The 20552-nt window shown below is 29.1% G+C and overlaps 1 protein-coding gene across 1 annotated transcript in view; it reads right to left on the bottom strand.

Annotated features, from left to right (window-relative positions):
* Nucleotides 1–20552, bottom strand: part of LOC126740248 (MOXD1 homolog 2) — a 137758-nt gene that overhangs the window by 23184 nt on the left and 94022 nt on the right. Inside the window, exon 3 of the mRNA XM_050446186.1 lies at nucleotides 19649–19813. Coding sequence (XP_050302143.1) covers nucleotides 19649–19813 — 165 coding nt within the window. The remainder of the gene's footprint in view (nucleotides 1–19648; nucleotides 19814–20552) is intronic.

Raw genomic sequence — 20552 nt, 5'->3', positions numbered from 1 at the left:
TAACTTAAATGTATATGAAGGAAATTGTTTTAGTTTTAAATGCAAATTTGGTAAAAAATTGTGTATAATAATATTAATAATTACTGACTTTTTCTTTGTCCCTAAAATAAATAAAATATAAACATTTATCAAAGTCAGGATGAGATCTAAGATAGTTACTCCATCTAATAATTAAGCTAAATTGAATGCACATTTGAATGTAAGTAAAGGTGAAATTATATACATATATACTAAAAATTAATTGAAATCTTTTACCTTAAATATTGGTTCTCTTGCGACTTTACTGTAGGTGGTAATGAATTATATACTTTTGGCTCAATATAGTTAAAAGAGCCTTAAAATTTTATCGATCTGTGCTTAGGACTAGCAAAAGTATGACTGTTCCGAGTATCTCTATCATGAACCCTAAAGTTTAATGTTAGCTTATTGCGTAAGTATACCGGCTTGCCGAACATTATCACTTTTTATACAAGCTTAGCCAACTTTAAGTTAATCCGTTAATATAGGGACTAATGTATCTCAAATCTAAGGTCAGTGTCTAACAAAGTTTATACATTTTGTTCATAATTACTAAAAGACAAACATGAACCATCTATAGGTATTTCCATCGAATCAAAAAAAAATCTCCAATTACTAGCAGCTCGTACCTAAAGCAGAGTTTAAAAAGAATTTGTGACCTATACATAAATTATATATAGTAGAAAAATCTAAATTTATAGCTTGTACAGGCTTGTTGATATCAATTGAATTAAACGAAGTATAAATTTCGGTAGCATTAGCAAACTGGTGTTAATGACAAATACGAAGATGTTTATTAAAATCATGTTTATATTAAGAAAAAAGTAATGCTCCAAGAACACTATCCTCTAAAATTGCCTGTGATAATTTCAAATATTCAGAACAAGCAGAATTTGTTCTCATGGTTGACGCATTCTAATAAATAATGCTGCTTCTAACGCTAGATTTATGCAGTTCAAAATATTTTAGTTTAATAGCTTATTAATTAAACGGAGTGATTCAAGGTATCAAATGGACCACTAAAGTCTAGCAGCACCAATACCGTTGTCTATCTTTTATCAAGACCCTTGAAAATATCGTCACAAACTTGAGGGAGATTTGTAATGTTACTGTGATTTGTACGAATCTCTAACTCTGTTATTGAAAGCAATTGCCTAATTAAGCACAATTCATTAAGTTGCACCAAACTTAATTTAAATAGTACGTCAATGCAGTTGCAGTGCTAATTTTAGGAGCCGGACTTACTTTAGCTTGCTTCCAAGCCTCTGTAAAAATAGCAAACTTAATATAATAATTTATTAAAAATGGAGTAATAGAAGGAGTCACAAGATTATTTGTTCTTATATTAATAGAATCAGAAACCATAGTATTACTTTGAATTTGAGAAATTATTTTATTTATCTGATACTGAAATACTTGTTTAATTTTAAATTGACTTTCAACATCTAAATAAATTTTATTTGACTGCAAGATGTCCAATATTTAGATTTCAGAGGCAGACGTTATTTTGAGTACTTTATCGACAAAAAATTATTAAACTCCGAGTGTGTATGATCTATCCATGTATACTTTGGCTAGAATTAGAAGTGGTATTAATATTTATAGATTTCAATGTTTCTTTCAGAAAACTTTTAGATCAATTTGTAACTTTTGTTAAAGAAATATGCGTTTTTCGTTTCTCACTGTGGATTTCAAGGTTGTTTATACTCCCTAAATACGGCAGCAGTATATAGATTTTTATATGTGGAAAGAGCCTTCCAGATTTATTCATATGAGGTATATGTATACTTTATTTCATTTAAAATAACTTATTGGAAATCGTATGTATTTAAGTTATGCTTTAATTTTACCCTCGACGACTTATGAAAAATAATTTATAACCGCAATAAACTTCTAAAATTAATATTAATTTACATAAAACCTCACTTATATTTTTTCTTTTAATACATATAAATCTTGGAAATGTCTTATTTACTTCCAAAGGTGCATTACTCAAAATATCCATTATGCCGACAAATTGTTGTAAAATATTTCCTTATTTTCCAGGCGACTTAATCTCGACCCCAGTACTCCCCACTAAATATTTTCCAACAGCCGGAAAAAACATTGCGTGTAAGCGATTAATTACGTCTGACCAAAGCCCGGCGTGGTTCAAAGCCTTATGCACACGCGAAATTAATTTTTCCTTTTTATCCCCGACGAAAAAGCAACGGTACCTACATACGATTTTTTTCGGTAATACAGACGTTCAACCGACTTTTTTACGAAACATCATCGAGGGGTCAGTTATCGGTTTATCACCATCAACGCTCGAATGTAGGTCAGGTGCGAATGTAGGTTAGGTTCGAACTTCATCGTGCCTTATCTGCGGTATGAAGAATGCGAAAAAAAAAAACAAAAGCAGGAACGCCTAAAGAATACGCGCGTGGGCGACCCATCGCGATATCGCCGCCATATTAAAAATTAATAACAGGCTCTCTTATTATTATTATTATTTTTTTTTGTTCGGCTAAAGGAGGTTCGATAAATTGAATATTGCGGGGTGTAGTATCGGCCCCGTGATCTACAGTTTCATTATTTAAGCCTATAATTATTTCTGTTTCACTTCGTTTCATCTACCTACGTAAATGGGTATTTATACAATACATAAAGTATGTAAAAATGCAACACTTTTAATTATTTGCTCCTCGCCTAGGCCTTGTTTGATTCTCTTTTAATACAATATTTTTCGTACCGAATATATGTATTTCACAATAAATTTAAACTTGTGCATTAACTGACTTATATTAAATCTGTATATTGCACAGAGAGAGCAATGGACTTTTGGGTCTGCCTTGCCCCAAACACAAGCAAAGGATGTTATAAAGTTTTTAAAGGCAATGATATAATGAGTTGTACATGCAAAATAATGTATGCTTATAAACTAAGCAAGTAGGTTTTTCTTAACCAAGAAGAATTTAATCAAATAACAGATGCTAAGTTGTGGCCCGAGAGAGTAAGATTTAACCTTCTCCTACTCAGAAGCAAAATAGGTGCATTAGAGGCAAAAATTAAAAATGTTGAAGTCTTTTAAAGTACTAAATGCTGGCTAGCAAAGAAGGAAATTTAAGCGCTATCCATTATAAGCTAACTAGCTTCCTCTGAAACCTAACTGTTTCAGAATCGACGTTTATGTAAAAAATTAATTAGCTTTAATATTCTATGTGAAGAAGCTACGTATCATAGCCCCTCTGACCATTTTGACATCATTTTAGAGTCCCTGGACAGAGTACTAAGCACACTTAACCCACTCAAGCAAATTCTTGTTACTGGGGATTTTAATATTGATTTTATGACTAAAAATACATCTGCCCATAAGCTTCAATAAGCTTTTAAGGGTTTTAATTTGGTTAAAGCTATATTATCTACTCCAAGTAGAGGTAATAACTACATTGGCAATGTCTTTTTGGATCCTGAAATTTTGTATGGAGATTCCGTAACTACATGCATTAGATACCTATTTTAGCGTTTCCAAAAAATATAAAGAATTTTGAAAAAAAAAAATATTTCGGAAAAATAAAAAATTCAATTCCTATCTATAACTCAAAAATTAGTAGGCATTTGAAATTTTATATGAAAATTGTTTTTAACTCATTAGATAACTATGTCAGCGTTTCCCAAAAAAAATAAAAATCTTAAGAAAAACAAATGGTTTTTTGTTAAAATTCTTAAAAATTTTGATTTTTTGAAAAATCTTTTTTTTTAATGAATTTTATAAAACACTTCCCAAAATTCAATTTTTTTATCAATTTTTTCTATTAGTGTCTCTTTACATAATAATAGAACGTTTTGTCTTTTGCCAACTGTCATCAACTTCTGTTGGGCGCCACACTATCGCATTCAATTTTAAATCTATTTAATCTGTGCTACAACTACGTAAAAATCCTCTATCCATCCCTCTTTTTTACATAAAAATTACCCGAAAAAATTAAAATATAATAAAGGACAAGCAAATATACATTTGCCATCAACCAAACTTACTATTTAACGAGCATCAAGCAAGGTTATTGATATACCGGGGCTCAACGAGATGATCAGAAAGCAAAGCAAAAAACTGTAGTACAACCAATTTGGAATTTTGAAAGAAAAAAATAAGAATGTAGCATTGCTTTTTTGACAGATTCCCTCTTTCTTTGAATGATAAATGAGTAAAAACGGTTAATTTTATTAAAATTAATAATGCTATAGTCTATTTTAAATAGGTAGAAAGTAATAAAACCTTATTAAGTATGCCAAAGGGGTACATAGTGGTGGAAAATGTTAGGTTTGTGTTTCAAAAAAAGACTGTAGGCTTGTTTTTAACCGAGGCTTGTTTCACCCATAACTCAAAAAGGTTAAGATCTATTTTATACCGGGTTATCTAGGAGAGAATAGAGGGCTTGTTTCTGATAATGACACATTTATAGATTTTAAGTTTAGTAAGTTTGCGGGCATTCTTTAATCGTGTCTTTAAAAAAGTCTGTAAGACAGCGTGATCAGACCAAGTTGGGCGGATAACATGATTCTCAAATGAACTGGAAACAATAAGAGAACATGAGTGAACATTACATACTACTCACAACTGATAAAAACTTACAAATACTAAATGATTTTAAAAAACTTTATAAAAATTATATAAAAAATGTGAAAATTAATTCTAATAACAGAGTATTCTTGGGCTTGAATGGTGGCAATATTAAGATGATAAATATTATTTTAAGCCCTCTTACTAAATAAATCAATGCTTAAAAGAGAAAACATTCCCAGCAGTTCTAAAAATGGCCATTATGATACGCACAATTAAAAAGCGGGAATTGCCGATCCACAATTCTTGACATTCTTCACCCGTGTATGTAATTTAGTACTGTTGTATTTTGCGACTTAAGTAAGGCGTTTGATTGTGGGGTCCATGGGATACGCCTGAAAAAATTGCAGAGGTACGATTTCTGCCCACAGAGTGTCAAGTTGATCCAGTCCAAAAATAAGAAAATTCAATTAAGAAATATATTTTATAGTAGTGAAGATTATCTGAAATTTTAATTTTAATCTTCATGTGTGTTTTTATTTTTTTTAATTTGTATGTAACTAAAACATAAGTTTTCTGTAATAAAACTATTTTTTTCTCTTTTATCCTTGACATATTTTAGGCCATTAGCAAGTTTACATCAATAAATAAATTTTAATTTAAAAAAGAATGACTAAATTTCCATTCAGAGGTTGCCATATATTTTATCTTGACAACTAGGAATAATATTCATTTAGGTTATGCATTTAGTTTTTTACTACTTTTTTCTCGTATTAGCGCTTTATTTAAAATATTTAATTTTATTTATTTAAAGCACTTTCCATTTCTTGATATTTTAATAAAAAAATATTTATTAATTATAAAATTTTGAAACTAGAATTTACCATCTAATAAATAATCATCTAATAATGATGAAGAAAGCAATGGTAAAAAAAAGTTTATATGATCGTGCAAATATTATTTGTAATAATTAAGATTCAACAACTGAAAAAGATTTTATAAAAAACGTTTTAATTCGAAACAATTAAGAAGAAGAATTTTAAGAAAATTACTTTAAATACGTATAAAATGAAATCAACCATTTTTGCCACAAATTTTATTTTACCATTTATTTCTGGTGTGATAAGATTAAAAAAATTAACATAAGAACTATTTAAAATCGCAAAATATATTACGATAATAATTAACAAAAACTAAACCTTACAATGAAAACAAATTAAATAAAAGTGTAATATATAAATTTTTTTAAATTTGTGTTAAATTTTACATTGGTGTAATCTACAGATTATTCCCACAAAGAATTATCAAACAAAAATCTTACATAAGACATAGTGATTTCCAAAAATTATAGAATCTGCATTTAAAAATAACCATGAAATAAACTGGGATGCTTAATTTTAGCAAGGCAATAAATATAAAAATAATTAATTAAATTAAAGAAAAGTGTATTTATAATATTAAATCAAGATAAATGCATAGGCACTTGTTCGGTTGATTTTAATAATACATCAATTTCTTTGTTAAAGAAAGAGGTACAACAAGACATTCTTAAACTTAATTGATAATTGGAAATGTTGTTTATATTATTAAGTTATAAAAGAGTCCAACTCTTTAACTATTCAAAAAGTAAACTTTATATTTTCTTTAGCAATTTTTAAAACAGTTTATCAAAGTCAAACAAGTGACAATTGTAAAGAAGATCTTTGATAATTAATAATTGTTTTTTTTGCGTAACAAACCAGCATCTGTGAGGCAAATTTTCTATAAATTAATGAATTGTTAACGATATTACCAATACTCGTCATTTTTATTGCCATTTATAACTTTTTTTAGATTATACATTTAAGTTATGCATTTTGAGTACTAAAATGACTTTGTTTAACTGTTTAATATCTTAAAAATAAATATTTTCGATCTCATTATGTCAAAAACAATTTGAAAAAATCCAAAATAAAGCAATGAAACTGATCTTAAGTTACAATCGTTATACACCTGTTTTATCTATGTTATGTATCCTAGGTATGATGTTTGTTATTAAAAAAGTAAATATATTGTCTAATTGTTTATGTTTTAATTGAAACAAAGAGTTGAGTCGTGCATACTTCATCCTGATTAACAGATATAATACGACCTAAGTGCTAAACTTAATTCAACGTCTCTTTTAAACTATAATAATTATTTTTTTTTGTTATTCGACTTGCTCCACATAAGGGTTGTGACCTGACTTCTTGACAGGGTATTTTTAAAATACCGGAAAATACTGAGGCTGTCCATGGAATATCCGTGGACCTAGAAAACATGTGTATGCTAAATAAACATACATTATGATTTACAAAAAAACCCGGGAAAACTAATTCTGTATACCAAAATAAGCGCTAAAACGATTGCTTATATTCTGAAACAAAAAAATATATTTTACGTAATTCTTGTTATCATTCTGAAACAAAACCTATTTTTTATTACTCACATTACACCTTAAATAAATTCTATAGCCATAATAAATTCCTTAAAAGGCTCTTAAAAACCTTTTATCCCTCACGGTCCGCCAAAGATAGGCCAAAGCCCATAGAGAGAAACCCGAGCCAATTCAACGTAACCAAATCGCAGAGAATAAAATATTCCGGGTCACCTCCCATTCTATTTCGGCTAATATCTCAAACTCAACATCATAATTCATCATTAAAACCCCCGACAAGATTACCGTCGAAAGATAAATGCCTCGAAAGTTGAGGCCTGTCGGATCCTATTCGAGAAATGGGGCGAGCTATTAGCGAAATATGGAAAGCCCCTACTAAAAGGGTCAAACACTTTAAAATATTTTTCCGTCACAAAGTCGATTCGATAAATGGGCTAAAACAACTAGTGTCTGAACGAATGACTTGACGCTTTTGATGTGGAAAGAAAACCATTAAAAATTTATGATGAACAAAATAGAATACGCCTTGTTGCTGGTATAACTTTAATATATCTCCATTATTATTTAAAAGAAGCGATATTTACATAATCAAGGTTCATTTGTATGCGCGTAGAAAACAAATCTCCCAAACATCTGCCCATTTGTTTAGGACTAATCACAATTTATCGATTGTAAATCGTTGAGGTAACAGCGATTTTAACTACTATTGGAATAAATTTTTTATGTTTTGGGGGCATTTACGACTTTTGTTTGAATATTAATTTTTTTTTAATGTTATGTTTGTTTAGGTAATAAAATCTGTTTGATTTGAAATATTAACGAGTTCTTAGTGGATTTCTTCTTAAAACTACTCTACATTTGTGACATAATAAAATACAAATTATTATATCTTTAAAAGTCATTCAGTATTTACCTATGAAGTTATCAGTATAATTATTTCCGTTAATCAGTACACACTTCCTGATGGAAAGGATAAAATAGTCCCTGGCCTCTAATTCTCCCTGGTTGAATAATTTAAAAAGCACTTGTTTAAAAAGTGAGATATTAGATACAGAAGTTTTACGGTTAATATATTAGTCCAATAAATTCGTCATTGTATCCATTTATGTTATGCATTTTGTTACTTGATATGAATTTATTAAATTCTTCTGAATTAGCTTTTAATTCGAAGTAGTAATTATATTGATTTATTTATTTAAAATTAATTAAGATATTAAGCATTTACTTTAATATATTAAGCAAATTTAATTTAAAAGCTAAATTAATTTTTATAAAATTTTGAAAAGTATATGACTTGTTGACTTTTTCAAGTGGTTCATTGTCTTTAAAGGACTTTTCTATAGGATTTTTTAGGACTTCGAGAGAATCTTTTGTGTTATAACCTGGTCGAAGCTCAGCCTATTCAAATCTCAACTATCTATTTTTTCCTTTCAGATAATTGAGGAAAAGTATGTTTTTTCTCTACAACTCTCTAAAATAAATCAACCAATTTTTTATTGGAAGTATACCAGACATGACAACAACTGCCTGGACGAGGTTTCAAATAATAATAATAGTAATAGTAATTATAATCAAAATATTCAACTAATATATTTTCATTTAGCTCGGTAATATTCACATTTAATGCTGGTGTAGTTCTTTGTTTTGTTAAGTGTTCCTCAATACCATTTCAAAAGGTGTCTGCATTATTGGACGTAATAAATTTTTTACCGAGAAAATGTTGACAATTTAAGTATTATTGATACATAAATATTTGTTTCAGTTTCATCCATTTTTATAAGATCGCTTCAATAGTTCATAAAATTCTATTAATTTATTTTTTCAAAATAACTGTTAATTTTGAGAATAAATGTCCTGTTTTCAAGGAATTAAAAATATTGTTTAGTTTTGTTGTTTGCTATTTTTTCTACTAGATATTTGACTATGTTTTCCAGAGACTAAAAACATTTCTTTATATTTTTTAGGTATTTTAATTATCTGGCATACATAAATGAAATAAGAAGTAAAACAATAGATAAAGAAGCTTCACTATTAATATATTCCAATAAATTATTCATAGTTATTTGGTTATTTACTATGATTTTATTACATTTTTCCAAATTAATCTTTAATTTAAAATAGATATATTATTCATTTATTTAAATTGTATTATTGAGAAAATGTCAAAAATCATTAATAAACACAATTTCGTTGTAGGTATTTTGGACAAAACCTCTATGTTTAAATAAATAGACAAGCGTCGAATCCACTTTAGTTATGCATTTTTTCAAAATAAATTAATAAACTTTGATAATAATCATTTACTTCTTAGTAATTGTTAGATTTATCTTAAATTAAAATTATTTTATAAAGGCTATAAAGGTAATTTATATACTATTATAGGTAAATATATACCTATATTTTGTATTTTTTTAAAATCATGCTTACTCAAAAATATGCCTCTAATCAAAGTTTATGACCTTGGAAACCACTTACAAAATTTTGCGATTTATTGACACTGAAGACACAAGAAGCATTTGTATTAATTTCATAAATTTATATTTACTTATTTGCATTAAACCACCTTACAAGTAATAAACCTAAATATAATGTAGATAAATACTAAAAATTGTACAGACAATAACTACGTTACAGTTTAAATGATTGTATTAAGAAAAAAGACGATACTACAAGACGTGAGCTACAAAATAAAATACAAACTCAAATTAAATACTAAAATTTAGTTTACGTGTTTAAAAAATGTTTTTTAGGAATTGAAAATATTTTTTTTATTTTGGTTTTCCAGACTTTTCTTCAGATTTATTATTAATAATAAAAAAAAATTATAAAAGTTATAATTTTTCGTATTTTGACCATGGAATCATTTTTTATATCTTCTATGCATTTGACTTTACGTAAATGTTTTTTTACTTATTTTAAGCATTTTAGTCACTTGCATATGTATAAAAAATAAAAGGGGGAACATAAATTACATAGCAAAAATAAAATTATGCATTCTAACAATTATTTGCAAAAACATTATTTCTTAGTTTTTTTTACTTATTCTATTAAATTTTTCATGTAAAATATACGGTATATAATAAATAATATAAAAAAATTTGTTTTCCCTTGATTTTAGATTTATTTTTGGATGAATGGAAAGAGGCCTTCAGGTTGAGTCGGTATATACGCATCTTTCTAAAGCCTTTGACCGCATCAATTATGTGAAACTTTATGGTAAGCTTGATGCATTGCCAATTATAATTAAAAAAAATACATCAGAATCTGTAAAGGTACTTGGCTTTGCTTACAGGTTCTTAAGTGATTGTTTTCTTGAATTACCTGTTGTTTTATCCCCTTTATATGGGAGTCTAGAATAAAATGTAAAAAGTAGTTATCGAACAGAGTAATATGAATATGTACGGATTAATAGCAGTTAATGAAGCGGAGAGAGTTTAAATTCATATGTGCATTTTTCATCGAATTATCAATGCTGTTATTAATTATTGACCTTTCATTAGGTTGAGGATCTCTTCTGGAAATAAAGAATCCGAGAGTTTCTTTGTTCTCTCGCCTATAACTAATTATAGCATTATTATATGGTATAATTAAAGTCGATACGGTGTCTACTTAACCTATTTTTTCACTGCTAACACTTAATAAATTAATTTCTTTCATTCCATAGAAAAGAACCCCTTCTGAAATACACTGTATAAGTTTTAAAAGTCATCTAAGTTACCCTGATTTATAATGATCTCTAAAGTTAATTCGTATTGACCCGGTTTTCGAAGCGAACTTGCAAATTAACATATCATATTTGGCCGGATTCGCGGGTCGAATGGAAAAACGCCGCTTCGTAATCGCTTCTAAGTTCCCACGAATAATAATTATTGCATAATACGGTCATACCGTTATCGGCATTTTATTCCGTCAATTAGAGGTGCGCTCAGGTTGGGTTTGCGCATCCTGTCTAATTATTTCGTTATGTCGCCAATGAAAACGTCGACCTTTAATCTAGGCGACTAGTACGAGGGACAAAAAAAATTTCTATTCCTAAATCGAACCAAACTTTCTCATTTAACCATTTTATAATTAATGCCTCCCATCGCTTTTTTTTCGGGCTCACTAATTTGGGCGAGAGCAATTAACGGAATAGTTAAATGTAAGGTCGGCTATTAAAGTAAGGCCGCGTAGAAGTGAATCGTTCGTTTCGGTCATAAATCACGAAATTGACGTGAAGAATTCGACGAAGTTTCCCCGCGTCGTTTGTCAAATATGTCGAACTCTTTTTTCTTGGGTGTAGTGATGGGGTGGTTTTGGAAGTTCATACCGGTTTAAAAAAATAATTAATTTATGGGTTGTGAGGCCACAAGGAAAATGATTTTAGGGGCTTAAAACAAGTGTTTTATGAATTTTAAGTTACGTATCTGTTGTTTTTTTCCATTGTTTCGATATTTTAAGGTGAACATAGGATGGCGTATCTAGAAAGAGTATTTAAACTTTACGGTGATACTATCATTTATATCAAAGTTTAAAATATAAACCTAAAATTAATAATCAAATATTGTTTAAAGGTTGCCGAATATTTTAAACTTAATGCAAGGATCTATCAAAAATGATATATTTTTTAAATTTAAAAGTTATTGTTTTTAGTAAATTTAAAATTGATAATTTTTTAAGTATATTCTTTAAAGTAATTTTTGTCTCAAAAATTTATTATGTCACAAATTTTCTAAATACTATATTTTTCAGGTATTTGACATAATTCGTTTAGTATCTAGGTAATGTAGATACTAAACAAATTTAGTATAGAAAGAGTTTAGTATCTATGTAATGTTTTTTTTTTTGGTTTAATGCATTGTAAAATTCTTTATATTTTAGGTATTTAAACCAAAAATTTGTTTCATTCCAGGCACAATTTCTTACGTTTTGAGTAATAAAAACATCAGGATATTCACTTGTCTCTAAGAGACAAAGTCTTATGTTTATTATAGGCGCTTCTAGAATAAAAATTCCTACATCGTGACCTTAGGTTAATTGATTTTAGTAATTTCTTCAAAACATGCTAAAAAGGTATGCGTCTAAATATCCCCATTAATCAATAATTTCTAAATTTTGACTACCAGAACACAATATATTTAACTGTTTATGAGAGACAACGTCTTTCGTTTCTTACAGAATTTTATGGAATCAGATCAAATCAACCAGGGTAAAATTAATTTAATATTTAAAATACGTTCGGTTCCGAAAAAGGTTTTTTTGAGGATAATTTTTTAAGACAAGCATGATTTTTTATCCTCTTAGTATCACATTGTTTCTAGAATTTAAACTACTGTTTTAATTAAACTACTTGTTTTATACTGTATTAAATGGATTCATTGCGGATTTACTGAGACTGAAGAAAAAATAAGGTAAAATAAAAGCCTTTATCTCCTTATCGTCTTATATCCTTTGTCTTACTTAATCATGATACAAATTTAATATATTTGGACCTCTGATATTTGGAGTATTATGTTTTTTTTTTTGCATTGAGTAAGATATAATTGTTAAATGTCTAGCTGGGTTTTGAAAGTAATTTTTTTTCTTTCATGCATTGAAAAAATTCTTTATATTTTATTTTTATATTCTATATATTTTTATTACTTGTAATCTATTGACGTTTTAAGAATTAAATATTTCTTTATGATTTTTGAGGATTTAGAATTACGTTTTTACAATTTTTTAACATTGAAACGTAATTTTTATATTATTCTAGGAAATTGAAACTTTTTCCATTGTTTACGTTTTTATAAGAAACTTTGTTTGCTTTTTGTAACGATATTTTTACGCATTTTCTATTATGTTTAATAAGTCAAAGTCTAGAAGGTAATTAACCAAAAGGTAACGTAATTTTTATGATATTTAGGCAGTTTAAATTATGGACCTGAATAGTTTTAAATCACGGACTAGACAAATATAAAATTAAAATTTAATTGCCTTTGCAAAATAATAATTATGTTGCATAGAATGGAAAATTTTCAATTCTTCATCAATGGATAATCCATGGAAAAGTGGGACAGATTCTTTGAAATATTCCTCTTTTATAACTCTCTGTTCCTGTGGCCATTTAGTGCAAGATTATTTTTTTTATAATTTATGGTTACATTAATAAATCTTGTATGATTACAACATGATATTTCTTAATTCGAAATTTTATAATATATAAATAAATGAATAGTTGAGAGAGTTTAGCAAAAGGGGCATAAAGTATATTTAAGTTATGCCTGACAATTGAAAAGATAAACATATTTTATTTTAAAATGCTGCTGTATATCCTTGTTCGTTTTTTTTAACCAGTATATATTTCTTTATTTTTTAGCGTTTAATTTTTTAAAATCCTTTAAATTTATGTACTTTATATATGTCTATTTATATTAGCCCTATATTTTATATTGATAGGCTGTTATCCTATTAATTTTATCTAAGTACTACCTATGCATTTATATATTTCTAGCCTAATGATGATGCGAACTATGCGTCAAATTATTGAATTATATAATTTTTAATATTTGATGGTATTTGTTTTTGTTTAGAATCTTCCCATTTTATTATTTTGCTTTATATTTTAAATATTTCCTTTCTAATAAGCTCTTGTTATTTATAGATTTTAGAAGGTTATTATAACAGATTATTTTAACATGAGCGTCATGTCCATTTAAGTTATGCATGACAAGTGTGTTATTGGGAACCTTGGGTCAAAAAGCGGATAAGTTTCAAAGGAAAAAATGGATATTATAATCAGTCAGAGTCATTTTCATCTCGTGTCTCTGAAGTACAATTTTCACGAAAAACATCACTTCTTAAGGTATCATAAAATAGCATGGCAAATTTTGATACATAGTCTGTAGTCAATTGAACAACGGAGCATTTTAACAATTTGGCAGGATAAATTAATCAAGTACTAATATCCGAGTAAATCGCAAACTTTAAAAGTATATTTGAAGATTCGATAAGTAGAAATGGCAAATTTTACTTTATTATCTATTCTGAAAACTGTAAGAGAAAATGACTTAATATTAAAACCAAAATCGTAAATCATGTTCTGAGGTACACTCAGGATCACAAATCTTACAGCGGAGGTTTTAACTAGTTTTTTATATCCGAAGAGTAAATAAATGCCCTCCATTAATTTTATTTACTTGATGCAAAAACGGGATAAGCCATTGTGACTTACTTCATACTTGCAACAAATTATTAAAAGAGATAAGTCAAAAGTCAAAGTCAAAAGTTCTTTCAACTTCGTTGTTTGTGAAGATTTTCGTCCAATGATAGTATATGCTTTGGGGAAATCCAGGAGACCTACAACTCACTTTTAAAAAAATAGCGACTTATCCTCTGCTTCTACTATGGGCCTCAATTATACATACATTCTCTTTAGGTTAAAATTTAGATCTATTAGATTCGTCGTTTAAAAACAAAAATAATTATTTGTTTAATCGGCTATGTATAATACTACGAATTTAGTTATTGTGTAAATTTAGGACATCAATTGACAGACATTTTAAATAATTCCTTTGAGTAAGAGAATGAGTTCGAAAAATGGAACTTTCTTCCTCAGTGTTTGTCTATGATTACATCCCTTGTTTGCATATTTTTCTAGTTTCTTTTATCCAATCATATTCTCTTTGACTATTAAACAAAACTTCATAATTTTAAACTAGAAAAACGTTTTAAGGAAAACTTAACATTTTTATAAAATTTTATTTCTTACCTAAAAAGAATAAATCCAAGAGCAAACTAGTTCCCACATAATTGAAAATCAACTCGAGCTTGCTCGCACAAGGCGGTTTGACCGGTCCGGGTATAATTGGTTTTCTATTTACCGGTATATCGAAACACATATTCCCTCTTGTCAAAGCGATCTGCCGATTCCCGAGTAATTACTTTCTCGTCCCCCATAAAAAATACTTATTAATGCATTTATATGAGCTAAGACACCTTCGTTAGTCACTCGCATTAATGAGAGAGATTTATATTTTGATCTCTTCCTTCCTCGTTCGTGTTCCCACAGAGAGTGCTACATGTTTTACTCTGTTTCGGAATTCTGTATTAATTAATATATTTTAATTAGATGCGTATATTGCGGGTAATGTAAGATCCTTATCAATAAAAAAGAATGTGTCTGCTGTAGCTGTAATTCCATTTTTCTCATTCTCGTTCTACGATATCAATGTCCAACCGAAAGTGTCGCTAAGATTGAACAACTCCCCGGCTTGTGTCAAGGGGCCAACGACGCTATTTAAATTCAATCGCATGTAAAACGTCTTAAATCTCAAAGACAACGGGTCGACGAGAACAACTGGAACACGAGAACGATTTTTTTTAGGTCCGCTTCTTTCGCTAGGGCCATTTACATAAATACTGCGTTATTTATACTCGCTGCTGCCGCCATCTCGAGGGGCAGGGTTGTAGTTAATTATTCAACGGGTAACGTTAGTTATACGGGATCTCGGGGCTTAGAAAGTCCCTGAAATTGGGAAACGTGTAATTTCTTTACGGGTCTTATTTTCCTCTCGAACGGCACGGTTTTTCCGTTTTTTTTCTCCTGGCCGTTTTTTTTTTGTCGTGTGAGCTCTGTCAGTTGGTGTTTGAGTTTATAAATGGCATTTTATATAGTGCTTATTTAGGAAAAAGCCTTTGAAATTCAGTTGGACTGGGTAAACGTCATTATGAATAATCCAAATAAATGTTAACATAAATTCATCTAAGGGCAAATGATTAGTTTGATAGCATATAGATAAAGTCAGTTGAACTAGCCTGAATTACCCCTTATAGCCACTGAGTGACAATGTTAGTCATTTAAATTATGCAATGTTGAAATATGCAAATAATTACAATAAATTGAAAGTAACGGCTTAGTCATGTACACTTCAATTATGCATAGCAAATATAAAATACTTCACTTCTTTCTACGTGGTTGTAAATTTTTAATCGCAAATCTTTTGTTTTCAAAATCAAACGCCTTTCGAAAAAAATAAATTTTGTTGCATAAAATGAACTATTTTAAAAAAAAGGGTTCATCAATCAATATGAAAGTGGGACAGACGCTTTAAACGAATTGGATAAAAAGGTTTTCCGTTTATAACACCCTGTTCTCTTGGATTGCTTTTCTTACTTTTCGAGGCATTTATTAATTCTTCCAGGCAAAACCACAATAGTCTAAATTGCCAGGAAGAATTAAAAGAAAAAGAAAAGCATAGAATATCCGTTTTTTTATTTCACTCTCTGCAAGAAGGAATTATCGAGGAATATATTGAAAATTTTTAGATATTTTCCAGGCAAATAAGATAATGAATAATTTTTTCTTCTCATTTGTCTGGAAAAAATCAATAATTTTGTAAAGATTTACACATTAACAGAAAACAACAGACATGTTGAATTTTACATTAACGTGACTTTCATAACTGTTTTGCTGTTGGTCCGACTTTGTTGAAATTTGGTATTTGGACTTTAATAAGGATACACTTACAAACATATAACACAATATATGGACTTACAATGGGACTATATAAATACATTATTATTCTTGATCTGGTCTGCTCTTTCTTTCGCATATAAACTTTAGCTTCCCCGACTAACCAGACTTAAGTACAGTTGATAATTTGTGATTTTAAATAATTCCTTTAAGGCTCTTCACTAACAAGACCCAAAGTCGTATGTATGAATAAAATTTAGCAAACAGAGCTTAATGCACATTTAAGTTATGCCTGATAAAAAAAATAATATAATTATTTTATTGGCAGATTACTAATATCCTTCTGCATATTTTTTGTCTCTTTTATTTAAATCTTTTGAACTTATGTTTATGGTATATGCATTTCTTTGCATATTTTTATATTAGGCCCACATTTTATACTAAAGTCCAACCTGATAATTTTTATATTTTTAGCCTGATGATGATACTAAGTATCGCAACGTTGAACTGTACAATTTTGATTATCTAGTGCCCTTTTTTCTACAATCTTCCCACGCGCTATTTTACTATAGATTTCAAGTGTTCGTTTTATTCTTCTGCCTTTCCGATAAACCCATTTATTGCTGATTACTGAAAATCATCGAAGAATATTACAAAGCACTTTATAGTCGGGATGATCCCATTTAAGGGAGGTACAAATTCCAGTAATACAGAATCAAGGATTTGACAAACTTTAAAAAGGAGATTGAGTCAGTAATAAAAGGCATGAAGAACAACAAAGCATTTGAGGAAGATGGCACTGTGAGTGAAATAATAAAACAAGGAGATAAACGCCTTATAAAATCCTTAAAAACTATAATGCATGCTTCTTCGGAGGAAATATATCAAAACAATGGAAATATGCCGTTAGAAAAATATTGCATAAAAACAAAAACATAACACAATTGGAAACTACCAACCTCACAGCTTAATATCTTCCTTATATAAGCTCTTCATAAGGATAACTAATAAAAGACTGGGACCTTAGCTAGATTTTCTCCAACCATTTGAGCAAGCCAAATTTAGGAACACCCTTAAGTATTGGAGTCCCTAATAGAAAAAATGATAGAATTTAACAAGATATTGGTACTGATATTTGTAGAGTTTGATAAGGCATTTGACTCAGTCCAGCTTACTTATGAGATTTTAATAATCTATAGGTGGTGAAGACTCTATGTTCGTGAGATAAGTGGGGTATAGATTTAATATTTTCTTAAAAGTGCTATAGAAGCCATGTCATAACAGACGTTAAACTTATGAGCAGGTATTTGTGTAAACGCTTTTTAACAATTAGACTTATTTACCAGAATTGTTGGCTTCCGTTATTTTAAATGTTTGTGTCAGACCACTTAGAATATTTAACCTAGAATCTCATCGTACAGTTTATGGCCAATTTGATGCAATATATAAATACTAATATAAAGACTATATAAATACATTATTATTCATTGAAACATGATACCCCAAGGGTAAGTCCTTTTTTTTTTCGCATACAAACTTTGGCCTCCCCGACTTACCAAACTTAAGTACAATTGATAATTTGTGATTTTTTTAACAAATTCTTTTAACGCTCCTCACTGTCAAGACCTAAAGTCGTATGTATAAATAAAATTTAGCAAACAGAGCTCGATGCACATTTAAGTTATGCCTAACAAATAAAAAAGAATTATTTTATTGGCAACTTGCTAATATCTTTCTTTTAACTTTCTTAAGATAAGTGGGTTATAGGTTCAATATTTTCTTGAAAGTGCTATAGAAGCCATATCATAACAGACGTTAAAATTATGAGCAGGTATTTGTTTATAAGCTTCTTAACAATTAGACTTATTTACCAGAATTGTTAGCTTCCGCTATTATAAATGTTTGTGTCAGACCACTTAGAATATTTAACCTAGAATCTCATCGTAAACTTTATGGCTAATTTAATGCAATATATCATAACTATTTTTAATAATAGTGTGGATTTAAAATAATTATTGATGATAACATTAATATATAGATTTTCAAACATTGTTGCAGCAGAACTTTTTTAGCAAATTGAGTCTCATGTCCATTTAAGTTATGCATAGTAAATATAAAATATGCAATTAATAAAATTTTTGATTATATAATTTATTAATTATGAATAATTTAATATAATTTATTAAACTTTGACTATATTTACATTTATTCTGTGTAGATTAGAATTTACGTAAAAACTTTTAGATATGTCGCCTAAAAACGAAAAAGATGTTTTTTGTTTACTTTGCTATTGACAATAATAGGATGGTATTATGATAAGTTTATATGAGAGTTACTTGTAATTAACCGTATTTAGGTTTAGTTTAGCACAATTTTTATCTTTAAATTTTTTGGTATATTGAGAATTAAGATCATAACATTACATTTTCTTCAAGTTTCGTAATTAGGTTTTAGTGAAAACAAAATAATTTTAGCTTGACTAACCTCTAATTACAAGTCTTACCAACGGTTTTTTAGAAGAAACATAAATGGTGCTACAGGCGTAGTTAAATGACGATTTTTCTATTAATAAGTAGTTAAATATTGTTAAACTTACTATTCTGGCTTCTCGCTAATATTTTAAGTTATCTAATCCTTTTTTTGTTAGTAGAAGTATATGTCTATAAAGACAGTAGCTTGACTAATCTCTAATTACATTAACACAATGTAATTGAAACATTTTAGTAAAGTGAACCTCAGATGCATTTAAGTTATGCATAGCCAATGAACCATATTTAAAGATCTTAAAAAATTATGATTTCCTTATAAAAAAATAATATTAATTACCAATAAAACTAGAAGATCATGTAACTTATGACAGCAAATTCCCGAAAAATTAATTAATTTCTTAATAAACTGCTATAACCGTTTCATCCACCTGCACGTTGTGCCAAAAATGCACTAATAAATCTATCAGGAGGTAAAAATTTATAGGCCTCCACCCCACCTTTCCGCGCATATAATAATTACTTTTCGAAACCCTCGGTAATTAAAAAGGTAAAAAACGGCGTGCCGAATTGCGATTTCGCATAAATCAGACGGAAGGTGAGGTCATTTCGGATCGCTCCGGGTATTTAGCGAGAAGTGAAAATGGTCAGAGGATATATTAATATTAATGAACCGAATGAAGATAAATTGAGTCGTTACGGTATCAGATTCCAGACAAAAGTGTCAGAATACGGTTTTTTATTTCACTTACTGTAATGGGGATATCGTGGTGGTCACAAGTATCCAATCTTCTCCGGAATCTTAGGACCGTATGGGTGCTATTTTCGTATCCGAGTAGTAGTTGGTAGTCTTGGCTGGGATCCACCTCTGGCTCCCTATCCATAGCGCTTCCAGGTGAATCTTTTACATGCCGGTCCTGTAAAAATATATTTGATATTAATTTAAAAGCAAGGCGTTACTATTCCAATGAGAAAATTTGCAACATTAATCATACTAAAGTAAATGACTGCATCGCATGTGACTATGCGAGCGATAATATTAAATATGACTAATTGTCCAGAAACGAATGAGGCATTTTTACATAGGAACTTGTTTAAGCGAAGGGCGGTTACAATGTAGTTTATAAGCGATCGTATCATTTAATAAAGGAAGACTTTATGAAGCTCTTGCGCCAAATTGTGTCGCTATAAAAGTTTACGGATTTATGAAGAATTACGATTTTGTTAACGTAAGCGTGCTTGTGTGAGGTCTCCCCATATAAGATCCTTAACGTAAACGCAACCCTTTACAAGCAATAATAAGAAGTTGGGGTCGCTATCTCAATCGCGGATCGCAACCTCTCTCAATTTATATGGAAGATGAAACCGGTTTAAAAGGATAATTTTCTTGAAAAAAAAAAGTTTAATTAAAGGCCCGTGTATTAGTTGTGTGTTACGGGCAAAACTGGTAGCTGTTCGGAAACCGCCTTAGAAAATAACATAAATTACGGAGTTATCAGATCAGGCATCTAACTGACAGAAGGATTGGAGCAGAACTGCGAATTTATTTAAATTGTTGCTCTTTACATGGGCGAGGAGCGCTTTTAGTTGGTCTTTAACACACGATGACATTTGTTGTCGTGTTCGTTAACCTTCATGCGTGGGTTTCGGTTCTTT

This window comes from Anthonomus grandis, chromosome 9, assembly GCF_022605725.1.
Source record: "Anthonomus grandis grandis chromosome 9, icAntGran1.3, whole genome shotgun sequence".
Lineage (NCBI taxonomy): Eukaryota > Metazoa > Arthropoda > Insecta > Coleoptera > Curculionidae > Anthonomus > Anthonomus grandis.
The sequence above is the reverse complement of the archived record's forward strand: the minus strand, read 5'-3'. Positions and strand labels throughout refer to the sequence as shown.